This window comes from Vipera berus, assembly GCF_964194415.1.
Source record: "Vipera berus genome assembly, chromosome: 5".
NCBI classification, from domain to species: domain Eukaryota; kingdom Metazoa; phylum Chordata; class Lepidosauria; order Squamata; family Viperidae; genus Vipera; species Vipera berus.
In genome coordinates this window covers 43,805,423-43,828,475 of record NC_138207.1, presented here as the reverse complement: position 1 = coordinate 43,828,475, position 23,053 = coordinate 43,805,423, and the positions used below count along the sequence as shown (strand labels likewise).

General features: G+C 34.9%; 1 protein-coding gene across 3 annotated transcripts in view; it reads left to right on the top strand.

The window, feature by feature from the left end:
• The first annotated feature begins 154 nt into the window (after positions 1-154).
• The window catches only part of WDR33 (WD repeat domain 33), a 67,652-nt gene continuing 44,753 nt past the window's right edge, over positions 155-23,053 (top strand). For all 3 annotated transcript variants that reach the window (XR_014026595.1, XM_081329012.1, XM_081329013.1), the window contains exons 1-7: positions 155-284; positions 17,719-17,944; positions 18,434-18,502; positions 18,945-19,049; positions 19,352-19,447; positions 19,811-19,962; positions 22,089-22,186. Coding sequence is in view for 2 of the 3 variants with exons in the window: in XM_081329012.1 (XP_081185138.1) it covers positions 17,741-17,944; positions 18,434-18,502; positions 18,945-19,049; positions 19,352-19,447; positions 19,811-19,962; positions 22,089-22,186 (724 nt within the window). In the remaining variant the exon portion in view is untranslated. The remainder of the gene's footprint in view (positions 285-17,718; positions 17,945-18,433; positions 18,503-18,944; positions 19,050-19,351; positions 19,448-19,810; positions 19,963-22,088; positions 22,187-23,053) is intronic.

Here is a 23,053-nt window from a genome sequence, read left to right as displayed (position 1 = left end):
AAAAGCTAGTCAGAAGCCTCTATCCCACCACTCCATGGTAGTCGCAAAAAGATGCCGTATCGTGCTTCTATCAAAGAGCGCATGCGTATCCTGAAGTCTTACCTCTGCCCGCCTACTTTTGGTTGGTGTACCTGATGACGTTCATCATGTGCACCGTCTCCAGTCGCTGCTGGGGAAGATGGCGGATTGTTGCAGAGACGGCTCGTGAGGCGGCAGCTTCCGGAATAAGATTGTTCGGGACGTCGAGGCCCCACGGTATAAAACTCCGTGAGCGGCTGTTTTTTGTGAGTGTTTCACATCAAGAAAATTGGGGAGTAGCCTGGAGGCGCCCAGTACGTCGGAAGATCCAAGCCGTTTCCGCCATTTTTAGGCCGCGAGGGCTGCTGCTGCTGCTGCTGTTAACTGGCGGCGAATGGGTTTGAGAGTGAAAGCCGGAATAGGCAGACGTCGTGAATGGAAGAGGAAAGGCTAGATAAAAGCTACGAAGTGTAGCTCAATAAAAGCTGCAAGTCCTTCACTCTAAACGAGAGGTGAAATTTAGTGTCTGGAAGGAAACTGGGAAAAGCAAGCAAGTAGCCAACATCCTGTCCTTTTCCTTAGGACAAGATTATGTAGTCACATCCTAAGTTTAAGAGGTGGAGAATACTTATAGCGGAGGTTCTTCGGTCAAGATCAGTTGCTATACGTGTATAACATGAGCCGAGTTTTCCTGTTCACATCTCGTCTCCATTGTGTGTTCTCTAGTCATTGTTTTAAAACGTGCAAACTTAATGTAGGAGGTATTACACTGATAAACTTGCAGAGCTGCTACAGAGGTTAGAGATTGGTAACATTGGAAGTCACTTTTATATTTCCAAAATCCTTACACAATTTGCAGATATTACCATCTTCCTTTCAAAATATAATTATGCATAGGGTTTTTAATTACAAATCTTAGTTTTGAAAATTTAAGTTCATTCTGAATTTTGAGTATTAGTTTACAGTTTGTGCTAAAGGTTAATACATTCATTATAAAAATGTGTAACTTCCCAGTACTCATGCTTACATATTCTTAGAAGCTAGGTCCTTATAGTAGAGTTAATAGAATTTTGATGTCTTTTCTTTTCAATTGTGTGATTATGTATTGAAGTTCTCAATGTATTTTTAAAAGTTATCATTTATACCTAGTCTAGGTAGAAACCTGATGGGGGTCATTGCATTTTACTAGAATCTTGAGACCCTTCAACTAATCTTCAGATAAAACATAACTACACAAATGAAGTATTACTACGGTACAAGCAGTTCATAGCTATTAGCTTAGTCCTCAAACATCCTGGTCTTATGTTATTTCAAATAAAATGATTCAAAATATTTTGTATTTGAACTAGAAGCTTTAATTTCACATATCTGTAAATTTGGCAAATAAATAGTCACGTGAAAATAAGTTAACCAGGTAGAATTTGTATGAAGTTTCCTCAGAAAAGCTATTTTTCTTACATTAAATTTGAATATCAAACTAATTTGTGTGGCTTTCATAAGTAGCTCCCTGTGTGAAAATGTCTGTGGAGATTCTCAGTCATCCAAGTTATGGTTGTCCCAAAAGTGATTTTTCAAAAGACAGCTGGACTTTCTTTGTTTTTCTTTGGAGTTGTTTTGCTTCACATCCAAGATAACTTTTTCAGTTCTGACTGAATGTGGAGAATGGAAGGATTTATATTTATATTGGATGAGAATTAAAACATTTCCAAGGAAGAACAAAGTCTGGTAAAAATCACCTTTGGGACTTCCCGTGGAAACAATGCTATGTGGAGGGGACACATACAAAGTCAATGGGTACTTAGTTAAATCATAACTTGCAAATACAAAGTCATTTATAGTAATGCTGCATCTTTTAGGCATTTAAAGAAAGTAAACTAAATAGGCTAGGCTCAGACTCTATTTTTTATTGTAAAAATAACTTCATATTGATAAAAGAGTGTTGTAGGTTGTTTTGTTCATGGAAAAATAATATGAAATGCAGGGCTGTTTGTCTAGCAGATAATTTTGATAACAAGGTCATTTTTGCAATTTTCTCTTTATTGAAATGCCCTATACTGTTTCTTATCTGGTTCTAGATGATTCTCGGTCATCTACAATTGATTGGGAAGGAAAAAATGGTTAAAACTATTTCTTTTCTCTACTGTGGTTAGTGGGTACTTATTCATAGGGCTGTATTTAAAAAAACACATAAGTCTCTAGATAATCCCTTTTATTCTACCTATAATTAATATGATAGTTGACTGTTCAGTATACCAGCCATTTAAAATTTCATTTTTTCTTAATGTGATCCTGTAATAATACTTCTAGAAACAACTGAAATATAAGTCAGAGGAAATACTATTTGATCTACAAATTGTGTTCTGGCATTTTTTCCTAATATTTGTGGATCACTTAAATATCGTAGGCATCTGAACTTAAATAATTACTTCTTTTAAGTACTGTAGAATTTCTGGGAACTATTGCTTAGAATCATGGCTTCTGAAAAGGAAGTTACAGAAGCTTAATAGCAAACCCACTGGTATTGGAAGCCATAAAGAGCCCTCTTTAACGGAGATGGGCGATTTAGAAATATGAAATATAAATAAATAAAAGTTGTACTCCATAGATATGTGGGATTAACTGAAGTTTCTAAAGTTAAATGAATTTGATTAACTTTTTCTGCAGGTAATTTGAATAGATCTGGGATTCTTAATTGCTAGGTTGAAAGTTTAGGAAAAGATATGCATATTTAAGTATATTGAGGATTAACATACAGTAAAGTGTTTCTAAGATTTTTAACTGACATGCTGTAAAACTTGAAAAGCACACTTGCTAAAATTGCTTGTAAAACACTTCTGAAATAGAAATGGCTCCATCTGAGTGAAATTGAATTACAGTTCTACTACCTTTGCCAGTAAAGTGATAAGAGCACATGAAGAATAATTCACTGTTTTTAATCTTGAAATCTAATAGCATGATAGTTATATTTGTATTTTAAGAATTGTCACCTAAAAAGTGAAATAAGAGTGTAATTTTTCTGTGTCTTTGTAGTTTTGAAATTTTTGCATGCTGCTAAGATAAAACATTTTACATTATTATATATTTTTCCTCAAATATATACCTTACTTTATAAAGCTATTAGTATACAATAATAATTACAGCATGCAATTTCAAAATTTAAATTAAGAATTAGTCCTTTGACATACAGATATGTACATAGTAGCTACCTTCAGACAAACAACAAATATGACTTCCAATTTTCTGGCTTTTGAGAAGAAGCCAACTTTTCCAGTTTAAACATAGCAGATCATGGAAAGAGCCTGGTTTACTTAGATAGTCTTGCTGCTAGGGTGCAAAATGAACATTCTGGAGTGTATTTATAAATTCTGCTTGAATGTGATATAAACACATTGACGTTATAAGATTAAGGGTCTGACTTAATACGCCAACTGTCATTAGGGTGAATAAGGCATATTCATCAAATATAAACTCAGCTTTCAAAATTAAATGTTCGTTTTTTTAAAAAAAATTGCTCTATTTTGTTAAAATCCAGAAAATACATACCTTATCATTAATTGTCTATATCATTAATTCCCAGATTAATATCTACCTAGTGGAAATGTCTGACAGTTATATAGAACCATTCATTCCATGTAATGATTTCTCTGGGCCAGTTGAAAATCTTTCACAGTTCTAAACTGTTACATCAAAGGACCATTGAAAAGCAGGCATAGTATTTCGCTACATTGTCAAATATTTGAGATGGTGGGAGTCTTCAGTCACTCATGCCCTAGTTATCTCACAGCTTAACTACTGCAGTGTACATATGACCACCCAGAAGCTTCAAATCATAGAGTGGCATGGTTAATGATGGGCATTCTTTGATATGCTCATATAAAACCTCTGCTTTGCGAGTTGCACTGATTGCCAGTTTGCTTCCAGTTGTGATTCAAGGTGCTGCTCACTATCTATAACGCCCTACATCTCATAGGGCATGGTTACTTGAAGAGCGACCTGTCTCCCATAATATTTGCCCAGCTGATCTGCTCTGGCAGGTCTGGCTGTTCTGGTTATTAAAAATAATAAAGGCAGGACACAAATAAAAATGCTATTTCTCAGGCTTCCAGAAGCACACCCCAACTTTAGCCCCTGCCCTCTAAATGAGATTCAAACAGACTTCACTCTGCTGGTGTTTCAAAAGGCCTCAAAGACCCTACTCTTCACCTAGGCCTTCGGTAAGTGTGATTGAAGCCCCATTTGCTGCATCTAGGTTTACTATCTCTGCCATCTTTGTTCTTTTTTGTTTTGTGTTAATTGTTTTAATATGTTTAACAATTTGTTAACTAACCAGGGTAGCAATTATTTCATTTTGTCAGATTGCTCCATCAGATTATGTATATTTCAAGTACACTTGGAAAGAGACTATTGTTGATTTTGATTTATTGTTTATTAAATATATTTAGATCAGGTGATGGTAGATTGTCTAGTACAGGTAGTCCTTGACTTACAACCACAATGGAGCTCAAAATTTCTGTTACTAAGTGAAAACGGTTAAGTGAGTTTTACCCCATTTTATGACCTTTCTTGCTACAGTTGTTCAATGAATCACTGCAGTTGTTAAGTTATTAACATGGTCGTTAAGTGACTCTGGCTTCCCCATTGACTTTGCTGGTCAGAAAGTTGCAAAAGGTGATCACATGATCCCTGGGACATGGCAAACGTCATAAATACAAGTCAGTTGTTAAGCATCTAAATTTTGATCATATGATCATGGGGATGCTGCAGCAGCTGTAAGTGTGAAAAATGGTCATAAGTCACTTTTTTCAGTGCTGCTGTAACTTTGAAGTCACTAAACAAACTTGTAAGTTGGGGATTGCCTGTAGTGCACATCTTGTCTGCCTTGTGTTTGAGTTCATTCTCACAAAACAATGAAGCTTGCAGTTTCATTATATATACATGAAGTAATTACGTCTTTGCTTGTGGTTTTCTCCCATAGGGGAGTTATTCTGTTAGGCAAATCAGTTTAAATATTTTTGAAATTGATCAGCTATACTTAGATTGGGTTGTAAAATAGATAGTTTGGCCCAACAATATTATTACAACAATAATCCAAATGTTGGTGTTTAGGGTCAGGTGTGGGGATTCTCCTGTTTCTTTACCTGCTCATCTACATGGAAAAGCAAACATCAATCACTTTCCTGAGTTTTAAGAACATGTGGTTCTGTTGATGGATCAGTTATTTGAAGCACTTCCTGTTCAGTTTTATATATAATACTTTGGTATCTTTTGCATTTAACAGTGGACCAGTTTAAAAAAAAGCTCCTCTGTTTTATCCTTATTTCACATAGACTGGAATGACAAACTGGCAAAGATCATCTTAATGTTTTTCATTAATTGTCTGTTGTCAAGTTGGTATCCTCAGCAACGATGTAGATAGATTTTCTCCAGGAGGATCTGTTCCCCAACCTGGTCTTTCAGGTTTTCCATCAGTTCGTTCATTACTGTAAGTCCATCCATTTTGCTGCTGATCATCTTTCATTTCATCTTTCCAAGCATCATAGACGTATCCAGAGACCTAGGTCTTTGCATAATATGTCCAAAGCAAGATATTTTGAGTTTGGTTATTTGCATCTCGAGGGGGAACACTGGTTTGATTTGTTTAGTAATCCATTTATTTATTTTCTTGCTATCCGTGGTATTCTCAGGGTCTTCTCCAACACCCAAGCTCAAATTGTCAGTGCTCTTTCTATCCTGATCTCAGCTCCAGCTCTTGCTTCCATAGGACATTACAGGAAGAACCATTGTCTGTATATTTATGATGTTTGTAGGCTGTCAGAATACTTTTTCCTAAGGCCTTTGTTGCTTCTTTACCATGTGCTAATTAATCTGTGTATATTTCTTGGTTTCTTTACTGTTTGTAGATGAACCTTAAAGCTATCCACCATTTCAGTATCTTCATTGTCAATTTTAAGACTTGCTGTTATCTCTTGTTATTAGTTTGGTCTTTATATTTAAATTTATTTCTATTTTCCCCACTATGCTCCTTGACTTTCATTACCAGGTGTTGCAATCATTTAGATTTTTGACTATCAGCAGTGTCATCAGCATTGTGCAGGTTATTGATGCCTCTTCCCTTAGTTTTAAAACTATGCTCAAACATAGCTAAAACTATGTGTTTCCCTTTCCCAATTTCCCTCAATATATATTCAGTACATAGGCTGAATAAATAAAAAGATAACATACAGTCTTCTTTCACTTCTTTACCATGTACAATACATATCTTATCTGTGTGTAGGTTTTGAATAAGCACATTGATATTTTTGGGATTCCCGTTTTTCTAAGCACATGCCACAGTTTGGTATAGTTGAAATAATCAAAAGCCTTTCTGTAATCAGCAAAGCACATACTAGCTTCTTTTTGGTATTATTTGGCTTTCCATTATCCAGACTGTATTAGCAGTAATGTCACATGTTCTTTGGCTTTTGGAAAGCCAACTTGAACATTTGGCATCTCTTTCTGTGTAAGGCTCTACAGTAAACTGAACAGAAGGCTCCTCAGGAGTATTTTGCTAACATGTGAAATTAAAGATGATACATGAGTTTCCACACTCAAAGTCTCTTGTTTAGTATTGTGTAGACTGACTCTCCATTCTCTTGACCACTGTGTCATCCTCCAGAATGGGTGGCATAGTTTGGTTAGAACAGTTACAGATTCTTATTCTGTTGCTTGCCATATTTTTGTAGTTACTCCATCAATTTCTGTAGCCTTCTGACTTGGTAATGATTTAGCTATTGTTCTGATTTCATCTTCTGTACTAGAAGTTCTTGGAAGCAGAACTTCTAAGTTATTTTGGATGTGGACATTTCTACTTTACAGAATTTCAGTTATACTCCTATGTTTGACCTACTGGGATCAGTTACTGTCTGTCCATTGTTGTCTTTTAGTATACAAGTTCAACTTGGAACCTCTTTCTGAGTTTATAAATGTTTTCAAAGACTTTCCTTGTCTATTTCCATCTTCAGTGTCTTTACAGGTGTTGTAATACTGCTTCTTGTCACTTCTGACAGCTTTTTGATTTTTTTTATTCAGTTAGTTTCTGAAATTGTTAGTTTCTTATCATAGAGACTCTTGATTTCCAAAGCACACTTTCTGATTTTCTTGAAAATGGTGGTCGAGATCATATCATGGAAACTGATAGGCTTTCTTTTTTAGCTTATCTTGGAACTTGCAAATGAGCAGTGTGTGATCTTTTCTAATGTCATACCCTGACCATGTGTATGCTGTTATAATTGTATTTTTCCCTCTCTTTATACCAATAAATAAAGTCAGTTTTATTTCTCTCCATTTCATCTGGTGATGTCTATGCATATAGACATTACTTTGGTTGTTGAAATCTGTGTTAGCAATGAAGAAATCATTGAGTGGCCAAAATTGATAACTTGTTCTGCCTCATTTTAATTCCCTAAGCCATAAAGCCCAACTACATTTTTCTTAGTATTTCCAACTTAGGCAGTCCACTTTCCAAATCACAAGCAGCACATTTTTTTCATGTTTTATCAATTTCAAGTTGAACTTGATCATAAAACAACAACTTGTTCTCCTGCACTAATGTTGAGCATGAACACGGACCATAATGATATTTAAAAATTTTCTGTGAAGTCTAATTAATATCCAGTCATTTCATTGTACTCATGCCTAAGATGTCAATGTGCAAACACTTCATTTCATCTTTCACTGTGTTAAACTTACCTAATAAGTTCATGTTTCTTCAGTTTTGTGTCCCACTGTAATTTTATGTTTGCACCTTCAGATTTTCTTTTCCTGTATAGCAACATCAACTAGACATTTCAAATTGCTTAATATAGTCACATAATAAACACATTAATACAAGATCCTCAGCTTGTTCTTAGTAGCATGTTGAGTGCTATCTGACTTGATCATCTGAAACCATATTGTCAATTATATTATATTTTTAATAAAAATATAATTTTACTAGTTTTACAAATACTAAGTTAAAACTGATAAAACTTAAAAATATAAAAAGTAAACAAGAAGTGCAAAAAGATAGAAAATAAGAAATAAGAAAAAACACGACTTCTACTTTCTCCAGAGAAACATAACTTAACTCTTCTCTAACATTTCATTAAAAATATTTTTCTTCCCATATCTCATTCCTTCTCAATAATTAAATTATAAAAACTCATTGTCCTAATAGCAGAGCTAATTCAGTTAAGAGCTAACAGAAATACTAACATATTTTAATCTGAATCTAATAAATCCATTTTGTACTCCGATTTAACATTTGATCTAAGAAATCAAGCAGAAGAAATCTCTTGGCATTTATAAACAGATCTTTAAAGACTCCTGGTTCAATCATGGTCAAAAAGAAATTCCATTAATAGCTGTCAGAAACTTGATTAAACAAGTCTACTTTTTATTTCTTTATTTTATTGGTCTTTAATCCCATCAAGTAATGTCCCTCCCACACACATATTTCTTATCATTTCTTTTTGTCTCCTCTTAGGAACAGCTTCATTAGTTTAACACATCCTTTTATCAAGTCCAAAATAAGAGTGCTCACCAGGTTGTTCTTATTTCTATGTTTCTTTTAATCATTAAGACATCAGGTGGTTTCATTTGTAAATCCATTGTGGCATCTTTTTTCATATCACTCTTATGTTCTGGCATTTTAAAGTCCGTGTTCAGATCCATAGCATCTTTTATCACTTTCGTAAACTGGCATTTTTTTAAAAAAATCCCAAGTCTTCATTTTATCCTATAATATTTGTTTTTCTTCTGTATCCTCTTTTATAGTATCGGACAATCTTGTAAGTAATTTCTGAGTACTTTAAACTTGCTTGCTTTAGTTTAGCAGCTGGGATGGCCTTCACTCCTTGGATGACCCTGTTTGATGCCTTCCTGGCATTCTTCATCATCCTTCCTAGAAATACCTCTGCCCCCTCATGGTAGGGGAAAGAGGTGTCCATTTTACTTAGTCTTTTAAAAAGAGGCAATCAAAGAAAGGAAAGGGGGGAAGATTCAGAAGGGGATGTCTGATCATAAGGTGATAGACAGCCTGGCAAGCCACAACAAAATGCCTATGGGAGGGCAGTGACTAAAGACACCTGTGGGGGGGAGAAACTTGCCACAATGCATAATAGCAATTGAGGGTAGGTATTTCTTTTTGCAGTGAAATAGAGCCAGCAAACTGAATAATACTATCTCAGCCAGTATGTTAGAAAACATTACAAGAGTCCTTGGTTAAGGACCATTTATTCAGCTCCCACAGTGGCTTAAGCATTTCATAGTCATATAATTGCCTTTTGCACCCTTCCCTGCCAGCTTTTCACAAGCAAAGTCAATGGGGAAGCCAGCAGGGAAGACTGCAAGTCACTCTTATAGTTAGTAGAATGCAGGAACGACCTCGGGGAAAGAGGGGAAAAGATACTGCCTAAGGAAACAATAAAGCAAGAGGAGCAGGATCCCCCATTGGAGCAGGATCCCCAGAAAAAGAAACTTAGAAAAGGACCTGCCCTAATGGATCAAGCAGTTAAAAGTGGCAGTGGGAAACTGTACTTTCCGACTTGCAAGATTCTATTAATGTAACCTTAGAATAAAGTAGATATAGCTCATCTAATTGTGTTTCCTATCTTGTTTTACTCTGGAGTGATGATATTCCTACTGCCTTTTTTGCCCAGGAGCCCCACTATGGAATACGAGTTCCCAGGGATCTTGTACTCCATAGAGCACTCGCACTGAAGCATCCCTTCCCCAGCCTGCATGCATTTGCATAGCGCCACAGCTCCCGCTCTCCAGCCTGTGCATATTCACCACAGCAACCCTCCCCACCTCACTTCGTAACACCTGCTCATTGGCAGCCACCCGGGATATGCAACTACTAATTGACTTCCCCATTCATTTTATTTGTGGGAAGCCGGTAGGAGGTCACAATTGGAATCACATGAAAATCTTCAATGTGCCCAAATTTTTGCTTAGTGACAGGGATTGCTGTCACTAAGCAATGCACTCACATGATGTACTTTAAGTCTGCATTGCTTTAATGACTGAAATCTAGTTGTCATTACCATTGCTAAGCAAGAGTACCTGTAGTTTTGATGACAGGCAGAATTGCTTTCCAAATGGGCTGGAAATTTATTCCTAATGTTGAAGGCCCCCTGCAGTTGAAGCCACAATTGATAGTTTATACTAAAACTAGGATGGTTTAGTTTAGCTTACAGTAAGCTCCCAGCAAAACTAACCAAACAGGGAAATTCTGTTGGAAGCAGTATCAGTGAGTGCTTCATTCTTTTAATCATAGACTTGTTTTATATTTTGGCTTGTTAGAAGACCAGTAGTCTTAATTTATTAGGCATGCTGCTAATAAGATTGGTAGGTAGTAATCGGGTACCATGTAGCAGCAATCCTAATAAATTCTGGCATGTTAGGTGCTACATCTAAATTGTCCCATACAATCCTTTAAACACTGTTTGTACTGTTAATATGTTTCATCTAAAGGCATTGTGCCATTCCTCATTCAGGATAATGAATTCAGTACATGAACAATTGAATATGAAGTTTAATTCCTGAGGGAAATGGGCAGTTCAAAAATAAAACAATTGAGAAAAATCAGTTTAAAATAGTATTAATTATTTACAAAGAAATACAGGCCTATTCTCGTGACATCACGTGACGTTGCATGACGTACTGAAACTTTTTCCCCATTGCCGGCAATGGGGTGGGCGTGGTTTCCTCAGGACATCTCTGGCCTACGGGCCGGCAGTTTGACACCCCTGCTAAGTAACATCATTAAACAGGACAGTGAAGTTTTATTAAGAAATGTAGCAGTTTTACATCACTAGGTTTTCTTGGGAAAGTACATTTCCACACTTTATAGATTTAGTAATTCATTTTCTTCATAGATACAGCCTTTGTAATTTAATGAATTTTATAATTTTTTAAAATTTTCCTGTATGAGCTAGGATCCAAAACATATTATATAATTACATTACTTGCTCATGAAGTTTCTCCAAAGTCTTTACAACTCCTTCCCCATAATAGTACTGTAGTCCTTATGCCTCTTCAAAATTTTCTTAGGATTAAGGCCTGCAAGAAGTCCTCTCATTTCAAAGACACATTGCCTGCTAATTGCCATTTGTCTTGTCCCTACATTGAGATAAGGTCTACTGCCATCTGTGGAATGGGTGAGGCTGTATTTAGACAACTGAATGTTAGTAACTTAAATTAACATATGAAGTAGAATTATAATTAATGGGTTTTCAAATTAAATCAATTTGAAATTGTGATTTCAGATTTTCAATTTGAACTAATGGAAACCTATAATTAACTGTAGCTTTCTATTCATATCTCATTTTTGCACATTAGAATTTCTCCTACATAGACATTGTCCAAGATACTCAGAAAAATTATTATTAACTGTTTCAACAGCAAAAAGTTTCCATAATTTTTCCTTCTATAAAGGTTAAATATGAGGATATTTTTTAAAAATTATTTTGGAACGTTCATGGATTCTGTATACGTAATAGATTTAATTGCAATCCTGGGTTAATTTATCTTGGAACCAGCCCTATTATCTCTTAATGATTATAATAGAGTAAAACTATTTTGTTAACCATGGCTTTTTACCTGTCTTAATTATAACTTCTGATCAGGTAGGCAGTAATTTTCCAAATCAAGGCAAGGTACTTCCGCCAACATCACCCCTCAGACTTTGCTATTCTGATTTAATTTTTACTCTACCATCATCACCCATTTTTCTTGAAAACAGAGCTTACTTTTTATAATAAAATAGCTAAGGAGGAATTCACCTTCCCCACCCTGCTGGATCTTACCCGGTTGGGTCACTCTCTTGTTATGGTGAATCTCATCACAGTTGGGCCATCATGGATCTGCAAATTGTTGCTTTTGTTTTAAAGGGATGCCAGACATAACAGCTAGCCAGTCACTACAAAAGTAGATGGATATCTGCTGAGAAGAAGTGCTGCAAATGATTATAGATAAACTACAGCCTATAGATAAGGATGCTTTGATGTCTGAGTAAGCACATAAGTAATACTAAATATATAGCACTGTATGCACATACACATAAAGGAGGTTTTTTTGAGCTACTATAAAACTGCATTATTAATTGTTAAAGACATTTATTAATTTCTGGCTTTGTTAACATAAAAACTACATGCTGTTTTTGTTTCTATTAAGTCATGGTATCTTTACATGAGTATTATAGCAAACTACAGTTCTCTGGGTTCGCAAACCAAAATCATAATTTACAAATCAGAACCAAATTACATTTTGCTTGGCAGAATACATAAACCTAATCCTGTAACTTTACTTGATGGCTTTGGGTAAACTGAGGGTTTAACCCACCCTTACAGTTCTTAAGAGAGAAATGAAAAAAATTGATTGATATTGTCAGGTCTAATTTTATATATTTAAACATATTTATTTGGAAGAATGCCAACGATTTCAGGAAGTTACAACTCCAAGTATACATGCTTAGGATGTAATCCGAAAATGCATGTCATTTTTATATTCAGAAGACTTCTTCTTCTGTTTAGCCATTTACTATGCAGTCTAAAGCCCACTCAGTCTAAAAGGAGGAAGTGCAATAAAAAGACCTAAATGTTTATATATACATTAATTTACTAGAAAATACATACTGATCCATCAAAAAAGTTATGATACACGTAGACATTTAAATTTCAGTTCAATAAAAAGAAAAAATCAGGTTTAAAACTAAACTAATCATTTAAAAGAGGTTACATGGAATAGAAAAGGAATATAAACAATTCAATAACTTATTGCCTTCTCTTAAAATGTAGCAAATAATCTGTTTTTCCTATATCTAATCTCTTATCTATAAACATAACCTTAAAGCTTCCTCATTCAGTCTTGTCAGCAAAAGTTCATTAAAATAGATATGTTACTAGAGGTAACAACATCTCTATTTTAACAAATAAACCAATCTTATATTTCTGCCCTTTACTTTTAATACTCTAAAATGGCAAATGTGACTGGGCTCTGCCACTCCTTACATGCATGTGATACATTGAAAACAGGCAGGACCTTAATCACTGAGCACATTTTGTTAATATTTTGCATTTAACAGATATATGAAAGTATAACTAAGGAAAAAGGAAAAAGGATCAAAAAATAGCAGACATTTGGAAGGTATATAAAATTGAATATTGCAAATAATAAATTCTTTTTTTCCAGGTTTTTTAGTAATTTTCACATTTTACATTTACATATTTGAAAAGTAACGTGGTGGCTGGGTACAATAATTCCATTACATTTAAATATCATCAATACAAATCTCAAAGTATTACAACAACTAATTCCCTCTCTTTCCCCTGTAATATATACTGTCTCATATTTGAACCAACACAGTTCTTATTCTATCAATCAAGCAAAAAATAACTTTCTAGCATTCATCAATAATCTTCAGTTTATGCATATCTTAATTAATTTGACAGTCCATTTTAGACAATCAAATGACCTAATAAATTTTTCTTAACTTTAATTTCCCATTGATATTTTAAATTTAACATTTAATCTTTATCATTTCCAAATTTTAAATGACCCCAATTTCTATCACAATTCCCCCACAGTCTAAAGTTCCAGATACACCTCTTATCTATACATGATTCTCACCATCTACATCAACCAATTAGTAATATAAAGTAATATTCTTATTTTTCTAGTAATTCTCAAATGTCTTACAACCTCAAATTTAATAGCCAAAATTTCTTTTATTTCCACAGTTAATATTTTCTCTTCTTTTTTCCTCTTTATGTCTCCTATCTCATATTTGAGGCTATTTTTTTTTAAAAAAACTTAGCATTTATACCACAAACCAATATACAAATTTAATTATTAGTTTTCTGAGGTTTTCGCGGGTGTTTGTATGTAGATCTTTGGTCATTCGGGTTTTTCCCCACGTAGAATTGAAGGTATAAGAGCAACGTTTCGACGAAATCTCATCCGTCATCCTCAGGCTGGTGGCTTCAGCTTCGTTCTTCTGGGAGAAGTGTGTGGTAGTGGCTGTTCCTCTTTTTTAATTATTAGTGTTTATACTTCTAAGTTTTACTTAACCTTTGTCTCAACTCATAACCATATCTTGAATTCAAATCTTAATTACTTTTAAACATTCAAACCTCTGGTCAATGAGTGAACTGATAATTAATTTTCCCTTAATATTTTAATTTAACATTTGATATTTTTTCCAAATTTTTAATTAACCACCATTCCTTTATCACAATTCCTCACACAATCTAATATTTAAAATACACACCTTATATATAGATTCTTACCATCTACCTTAACAAACTAATAAAACAATATAGTATTCTTATTTCAATATTTATGCTTCTAGATTTTATGTAACCAAAATTTTCTTTAACTGAAGTCATTACAATATCTTATATTTAGAATACATGTTCTATCCATTTTGATACATTCTATTTTAAATCTCATGTGTAAATCAAAACCCCAATCCTTTTCAGTCTTATTCTAACTTTTTTTCTTTGCCAAATCATCGTTCCTGTCTTTGCTTTTAAATCATCAAATAGATCTCCTTGTATTGTTGTGGCTATTGTTTGGTGTTGAAAAGACCATCCAGTTGCCATTTTCTTAAGAGGACTAGCTGATCTAGCAGGTCGTCTCCTTGTTTTCCCATCTTGACGTGGTTGTCCCGAAGTGTTTATCTTCTCTTTCATCTGTTTTTCTTCTTGATCTTCAGGTTCCTTCTGGTATATAAGAAAAGTCCTTTCCTTGTTCTCTATTATCAATTTCTTTTCTGTATTTTTCATTATCTGTATTTGTTGAGTAGCTAAGTCTTCTGTCATAGCATTTGATTGCTCCACTTTCTCCGTAGAATTCTGTATAGATGATTCTTTAGTTAAAGTCATAATTTGAGTTTGCATAACCAGGCTGCTTTCTTGTTTTTTCCTGCCGCTTCTTATTTTATCACCAATGTAAGGAGAGTTTGGACCATCGCTTTTAACGTACAAAGAATTTGTTCTTGTTCTTCCTCTGGAGGAAAAATCCATTCATGTTCTTCCATTATAGTATATTAAACTAAAAGCATACAGTCAGGGAATCCACTAAGTGAGGAGCTGAGCTGAGCTGAGTTCCTTGCAGCTGATGTTTCAAGGTTGCTTATATCTTATGTATTTTCAAAGCTGTCAACAAGTCTCTCTTAAAGAATAACAGGTTACAATCTCAAGTTTAGCCACCAGATGTCACCCCAGAGTTGTTTGGATCTTTTCAGTTTTTTACTTCTATTTTAAGAGAAAAAACCCAGATCTTCAATAAAAATAAAGCATAAAAATCAGAGAAAAATAAAAAGTAGAAAATTACGAATCTTGTAATCCAATTTTAGGAAGTAGAGTTCCTTTTAGGGTCCCAGTGTTTTCCAACGTTTTAAACTCCCCTGGGTAGTCAATCGCCGTTGTTTCTGGACGGAGGGCTAAAATCTCCCTTCCCTTACCACAGGGGGGAAAGTACTTTAGTAGCTTATGCAGGTAAGTAAGTAATTAGGTTGTAAGAGGGGTAGATCTCACCCAGTCTCTTCCAAGCTGCTTTAGAGTTGCCAGATGGTAGATGCTTTAGCACTTTGAAACCATTATTAAAATCAAATTAATAATAATTAGCAAAGGCAGCCAATAACAATTGTCAATCAGAGTAAACAACAGAAGTTTCTAATATGAAACTCCTTATCAGATGATGCAAGATATAATATTTTAAAGCCTTACATTAAGAGAAACCCAATTTCAGAAATGCTACAAGTCCATGTGTAAAATTAGAGTCGATAATAATAATTTTATTTGATAAATGGTTTCTAAGTTAAATTCAGTATATTTATATTTATGTACATACATACTTACATACAGTCATGGCCGAAATTATTGGTACCCCAGAAATTTTTCCAGAAAATCAAGTATTTCTCACAGAAAAGTATTGCAGGAACACATGTTTTGCTATACACAGGTTTATTCCCTTTGTGTGTATTTGAACACAACAAAAAAAGGGAGGAAAAAAAGCAAATTGGACATAATGTCAAACAAAACTCCAAAAATGGGCCGGACAAAATTATTGGCACCCTTTCAAAATTGTGGGTAAACAAGATTGTTTCAAGCATGTGATGCTCCTTTAAACTCACCTGGGGCAAGTAACAGGTGTGGGCAATATAAAAATCACACCTGAAAGCAGATAAAAAGGAGAGAAGTTCACTTAGTCTCTGCATTGTGTGTCTGTGTGTGCCATGCTAAGCATGGACAACAGAAAGAGGAGAAGACAACTGTATGAGGACTTGAGAACCAAAATTGTGGACAAATATCAACAATCTCAAGGTTACAAGTCCATCTCCAGAGATCTAGATTTGCCTTTGTCCACAGTGTGCAACGTTATCAAGATGTTTGCAACCCATGGCACTGTAGCGAATCTCCCTGGTCGTGGACAGAAGAGAAAAATTGATGAAAGGTTGCAACGCAGGATAGTCCGGATGGTGGATAAGCAGCCCCAAACAAGTTCCAAAGGAATGCAAGCTGTCCTGCAGGCTCAGGGAGCATCAGTGTCAGCGCAAACTATCCGTCGACATTTAAATGAAATGAAACTCTATGGCAGGAGACCCAGGAGGACCCCACTGCTGACACAGAGACATAAAAAAGCAAGATTACAGTTTGCCAAAATGTACTTGAGTAAGCCAAAATCCTTCTGGGAAAACGTCTTGTGGACAGATGAGACCAAGATAGAGCTTTTTGGTAAAGCACATCATTCTACTGTTTACCGAAAACGAAATGAGGCCTACAAAGAAAAGAACACAGTACCTACAGTGAAATATGGTGGAGGTTCAATGATGTTTTGGGGTTGTTTTGCTGCCTCTGCCACTGGGTGCCTTGAATGTGTGCAAGGCATCATGAAATCTGAGGATTACCAAAGGATTTTGGGTTGCACTGTAGAGCCCAGTGTCAGAAAGCTGGGTTTGCGTCCGAGATCTTGGGTGTTCCAGCAGGACAATGACCCCAAACATACATCAAAAAGCACCCAGAAATGGATGACAAGAAAGCGCTGGAGAGTTCTGAAGTAGCCAGCAATGAGTCCAGATCTGAATCCCATTGAACACCTGTGGAGAGATCTTAAAATTGCTGTTGGGAAAAGGTGCCCTTCCAATAAGAGAGACCTGGAGCAGTTTGCAAAGGAAGAGTGGTCCAAAATTCCGGGTGAGAGGTGTAAGAAGCTTATTGATGGTTATAGGAAGCGACTGATTTCAGTTATTTTTTCCAAAGGGTGTGCAACCAAATATTAAGTTAAGGGTGTCAATAATTTTGTCCAGCCCATTTTTGGAGTTTTGTTTGACATTATGTCCAATTTGCTTTTTTTCCTCCCTTTTTTTGTTGTGTTCCAATACACACAAAGGGAATAAACCTGTGTATAGCAAAACACGTGTTCCTGCAATACATTTCTGTGAGAAATACTTGATTTTCTGGAAAAATTTCTGGGGTGCCAACAATTTCAGCCATGACTGTACATGAAGTTATTTTTGACATTGGTGCATACTCACATAGCTTAGGGTGCCATTCTTCTCAGAAATGAAATAAAATGTTATCTTGATTACTTGAGAAAGACTTCACTGCCTCATATTTGTTATGTTTGCTTGATTTTGTTGCTTTGTTATAACTGCTTGGTTTTGTTCTGTTTTAGATTTTGCTAAGCAAAAGTCATCATGGCCACAGAGATTGGTTCTCCGCCACGGTTTTTCCATATGCCAAAGTTTCAGCACCAGGCCCCTCGGCAATTATTTTATAAGAGACCAGATTTTGCTCAGCAGCAAGCAATGCAGCAACTTACTTTTGATGGAAAGCGTATGAGAAAAGCAGTGAACCGAAAAACAATAGACTATAATCCTTCTGTTATCAAATATTTAGAGGTATGTTCAGAAATGCTTCATCTTCATCTGCAGTTCAAATACATAGTGCTTGAAATTCAGACAATGTAGAAAAGGAAAATAACTCTGCTACCAGATTTTAATTGTTTCTTGTTAAAACTTCAAATCAAAAACACCCTGCAAAAAGGATAAAATGTATTCCCTTCATCCCTTCAAAATTAACAAGGTTCTTTGAGCTAGAATAAGTCATCTGAAACCCCAGACTTGCATGCAGTCCCCAGATTGCCTTTTTATAGCTCCTGTAGTTCTGTGACCACATTTCTTGAAAGCCCTAAAGTAGCAATGACAGCAGTGGAAACCCTAAATCTTAAAAGAATTATTTAAAAGAAAGAAACCAGTGCTTCCTTTAATTTTCCCATAAGCCTGACTTAGATGGGAGAGTATGAAGTTCTAGTTCTTTTGAGAAATTACTTCTGTTTCTCAATTATTCCATATTGACCAATGCTCAGTTTTTTCTCTTTTCATTTTCAGAATAGAGTATGGCAAAGAGACCAACGGGATATGCGGGCAATTCAGCCTGATGGAGGATATTATAATGATGTGAGTATACTGTTTGTATCCTTTATACAGTTATGTATAAATGCAATATTGCAGGCTAATTGGTAAAATGTGTGACTGGGCTCAAGATGTAGTCATAAAAGTTGGCCCTGCTTGGCTTCCATCAGGAATATATGTCCTTTTTCAGACTGAGAGCCATATATCACTATTAAGCGACAGTGCAGTCCCAAATCTTGGTTGGCCAGAACAAAAACTACATTTAATTTGATCTTAAATTAAGTCTTTACTTGCTATGTTTTTAATATATCATCCTTTCTTCCCTTTATTAATTGTATTTTCAAAACAGCTTTTGGAAGTGCTTTGGATTTGCTGTCAGAGCTTTTGATTGGAGATGGATTTTTATATTTTCAGTAATAAAAGCTTATAAATATAACATTGCTATTTTGTTGCTTTGGTTAAGCCAATATATTCTTTTTTCTTCTAGCTGGTCCCACCTATAGGAATGTTGAATAACCCTATGAATGCTGTGACAACAAAATTTGTTAGGACTTCTACCAATAAAGTAAAATGTCCAGTTTTTGTTGTTAGAGTAAGTATAATATGAATACTATATAATTTATGTCAAATTGCTTAATATGTCAATCACTTTTAGTCTGTTTTACATGACTATGTTTTGCTGAAACTGTTATTTTATTAAATTGAAGATATTGGTAATAGAGCATATGACAAAAATAGTGTTTGACTCTGGGTGTATAAATAAAAACAAAGCAACATAGACAGTTCTGGAAAATATAATTTTGAATATATATTATCTACCTCACAATAAATTCTGCAGTGGTGTTGCAACAATTTGTGTCCTAGCACGCCCTTAATTCATGTTCATCATTACAGTGGACACCTGAAGGAAGACGCTTGGTCACTGGGGCTTCTAGTGGAGAATTCACTTTATGGAATGGGCTTACCTTCAATTTTGAAACAATATTACAGGTAAATCAGTACATAAATTGTGTGAACTGTAATTTTTCAATAGTGTTGTGTAATAAAATGTTTAAATATTAAGTAAGAGTGAAATATTTCAAGTTTTATATTTTTTTATCATTGAGATTTTTATAAGATCCTTTGAATCATGTATTACTGTACTTCTAATATGAGAGACAGTTGCAGAATAATTGTTGACTGCTGTATATAAATGTATATCTGCACATGAATGTTTCTTAAGTAGCATAAAATAATGTATGGATGTACATATGATTTATTTTATTTTCCAAATGTGCTTACAATACTTGTAGTAAAAGTGTTTATGGAGTCACCAAAGTAATTGTTGTTGAATTCTTCTTTCTGATTTTGCAGGCTCATGACAGTCCAGTAAGAGCTATGACATGGTCACACAATGATATGTGGATGTTGACAGCAGACCATGGGGGATATGTGAAGTATTGGCAGTCCAACATGAACAACGTCAAGATGTTCCAGGCACATAAGGAGGCGATTAGAGAGGCCAGGTTTATACACAATATACAATTTTATGTAGTTACTATTTCCATGGTTAAACCGTTCTCTAAGTGTATTCTGGGTGCCAACATGCATGGGTATTGTCAGATTCTGGGAGATATCTCACACCATATGAACTTATTTACTTTTGTTTCTATGATTTCACAGATTTGCTGGTATTTCTATGAAATAGTGTTGTCCCATTATCTGCCTCTGCAATATGTTAGAGATGTATTTTTCTGCTGCATTTTGCATTGGTATTGGTTTCATTTATATATGGTCACAGTGTGTATTAGATATTCTTTTTTATGCTATTGTGTAAGATGACTATTTCATTCCAAATAAAGAATTCAGTCTTTAAAAATATAATTGAATAAAATATAATCCAGAAATAAAAACAGCTCCATAGTTCTCACAATATTAGAAAGCAAAATAAAGTGAAGAACTGCTTGGCTTGGTGAGGCCAACATGTCCAGTAGTATGAAGGATCAACAGAGATTTCTACCTTCAGAAGTCATGTTTAATACTGAATGTGTTCTTCAGGTTTGGAATGTAAAGCTAATAAGACATCTTTAGGACATCTTCCTGGTTCAGTGTCAATACTCCGGTTGTCCAAACATATAAGTAGATGCATGTGAAGAATTTTAATATTCTAAGCAAGGAATACAGAAAAAGGATTAAAAATATTAAACTCTGCCTGAAGAGGAACTGGAGAAACCAACCTACAACAGTATTCCCTTGGGTTTTGGTACTGTGCTATCCATTGGAGAAGATAATATTATCCTTGAAGTACTTTCCACTGAACTTGTCACTTTCCATCTTGGTTCAATATTTCCTGGTAAAGTTTAAGAAGAAGTGATTTCGTTTAAGTGTAATGTAGCTACCAAATGGATTTCTTCACATACACTTCAGTTCCACATATTTCAAGGGGACCACTGTTTAGCAATCCAAGTAGATTCTTCCCAAGTGACTAGAAAGGCAATGCTATCCATCCATAATTAAAATAGCTCCATAAGCATTTGCACATCATATCTTCATATTTATAGCAAGCTTCACCATTTCTAAAGCTTCTTCCATTGTGGTGATATGTCACTGTAGCATTCAGTCTTATCCAAATGCTTTTTATATATATATATATATATATATATATATATATATATATATATATATATATATATATATATATATATATATATATATAGGGACGCGGTGGCTCAGTGGGTTAGGACGCTGAACTTGTCGATCGGAAGGTCGGCAGTTTGGCGGGTCGAATCCCGAGTGCCGCGTAGCAGAGTGAGCGCCTGTTACTCGTCCCAGCTTCTGCCCACCTAGCAGTTCGAAAGCATGTAAAAATGCAAGTAGAAAAATAGGGACCACTACGGTGGGAAGGTAACAGCGTTCCGTGCGCCTTTGGCGTCTAGTCATGCCGGCCACATGACCACGGAGACGTCCTCGGACAAGCGCTGGCTCTTCGGCTTTGAAACGGAGATGAGCACCGGCCCCTAGAGTCGGAAACGACTAGCACGCATGTGCGGGGGAACCTTTACCTTTATATATATATATATATGTATGTATGTGTATGTGTATGTGTATGTGTATGTGTATATATGTATGTGTATATATGTATATATGTGTATATATATATATATAGGTCTTACATGATTTTTAAATAATCAAACAGTATTAGCCCTTCCATTTGTCTTATTACAGGAAAACCATTGATGAAGAAGAATTATATCTTTTATTAATTTTTCCAGGATTCCTTTTTATATAGTTATTTCAACAGTAGTTAATGTTTACTTTCATCAGTTTTGCATTTTTAAATCAATATAGCAGAAAACAATGATCCCTTCGTTCAAGGGTAAACATGGCAAAGTTCTGCAGACATTATCTCCATTTAGTTGGGGGAACCGAATTCAGGAATAACTACTTTGCTCCACAGATGGTCTGTATGAGAACTCTTTTACAAATGGACTCAATTATACCAACAGGATGAAGTTTTTAATTTGCCATGCACAGTATGTTCAGATCCCTCCATCAATATATTTTTACACTTGAACTAAATTTTGCCCTAAGAAGTTTAGATGATCTGTTAAATGCTGACTTCTTTCCCCTGCTGTGTGTCTTCATGTAACAGTTTCTCACCTACGGATAATAAATTTGCTACATGCTCTGATGACGGCACTGTTAGAATCTGGGACTTTCTCCGTTGCCATGAGGAGAGAATTCTTCGAGGTATGTTTTCAAAAAAGTACTGATTGGGATATTTCAGAAAGGGAAAACATTAGTTGCCCAACAAGAACTGTACAAATTTCTTTCCACTCCAAAGTGTGACACCACTTTCTTAATCCTTCAAAAAGTTATGTCACAAGAATTTCAAAATTCAGTACTATTCATAACCTAACTTTGTTGTCTCGTTGGAGCTATTTGTATTGTGGTTATTTCTATCCTCAGCATTGTTGAAACGTTTAGTAATTCAAACTGAATTATTGATCTAATATTTCTGTATCCGGCTTTTATAAGTTATTCCAAAAGCAGTCACTCAAATAGATAATTATTTGCCTCTAATTTTTTGACACTTGCAATTTTTATAGTTTTAAATATATCAGGTATATACCACCTTTGAGAAATAGAGCTTTTCAGCAAGTAAAAACCACACTAACACAGCCTATCTGGAATTCTTTGATTTTGCAACCTATGTGGTCACTACACAGTATAATATTTTACCAGTTAATAAAAGATAACACATTTTTAAAAGAAAAAAATGTTTAAACAATATTCTTAAAATTATTAAGGATGTGAAAACAATTTTAAACCAAGAAGATAAAAAGGTTGTCATTCCACTGGTTTTATTTTCATTATATTTGCTACATTTACCGCTGATTTCATATTACTGAGAAATGAACTTTAGATAAATTTCTACATAGTTTTAGACTTGGATTGGCAGATTGTAAGATAGAAGATAAATAGCAGCAACCATCCGAAGAGTTCTATTTTTCAGGAAATGACACCCTTGCTTTGCATTGGGTTTGTTTTTGATATATCATCAGCAAGACATTTTGAAATCTATGGTGGTTTCAAAAATGCAAATATTTCCAAAAT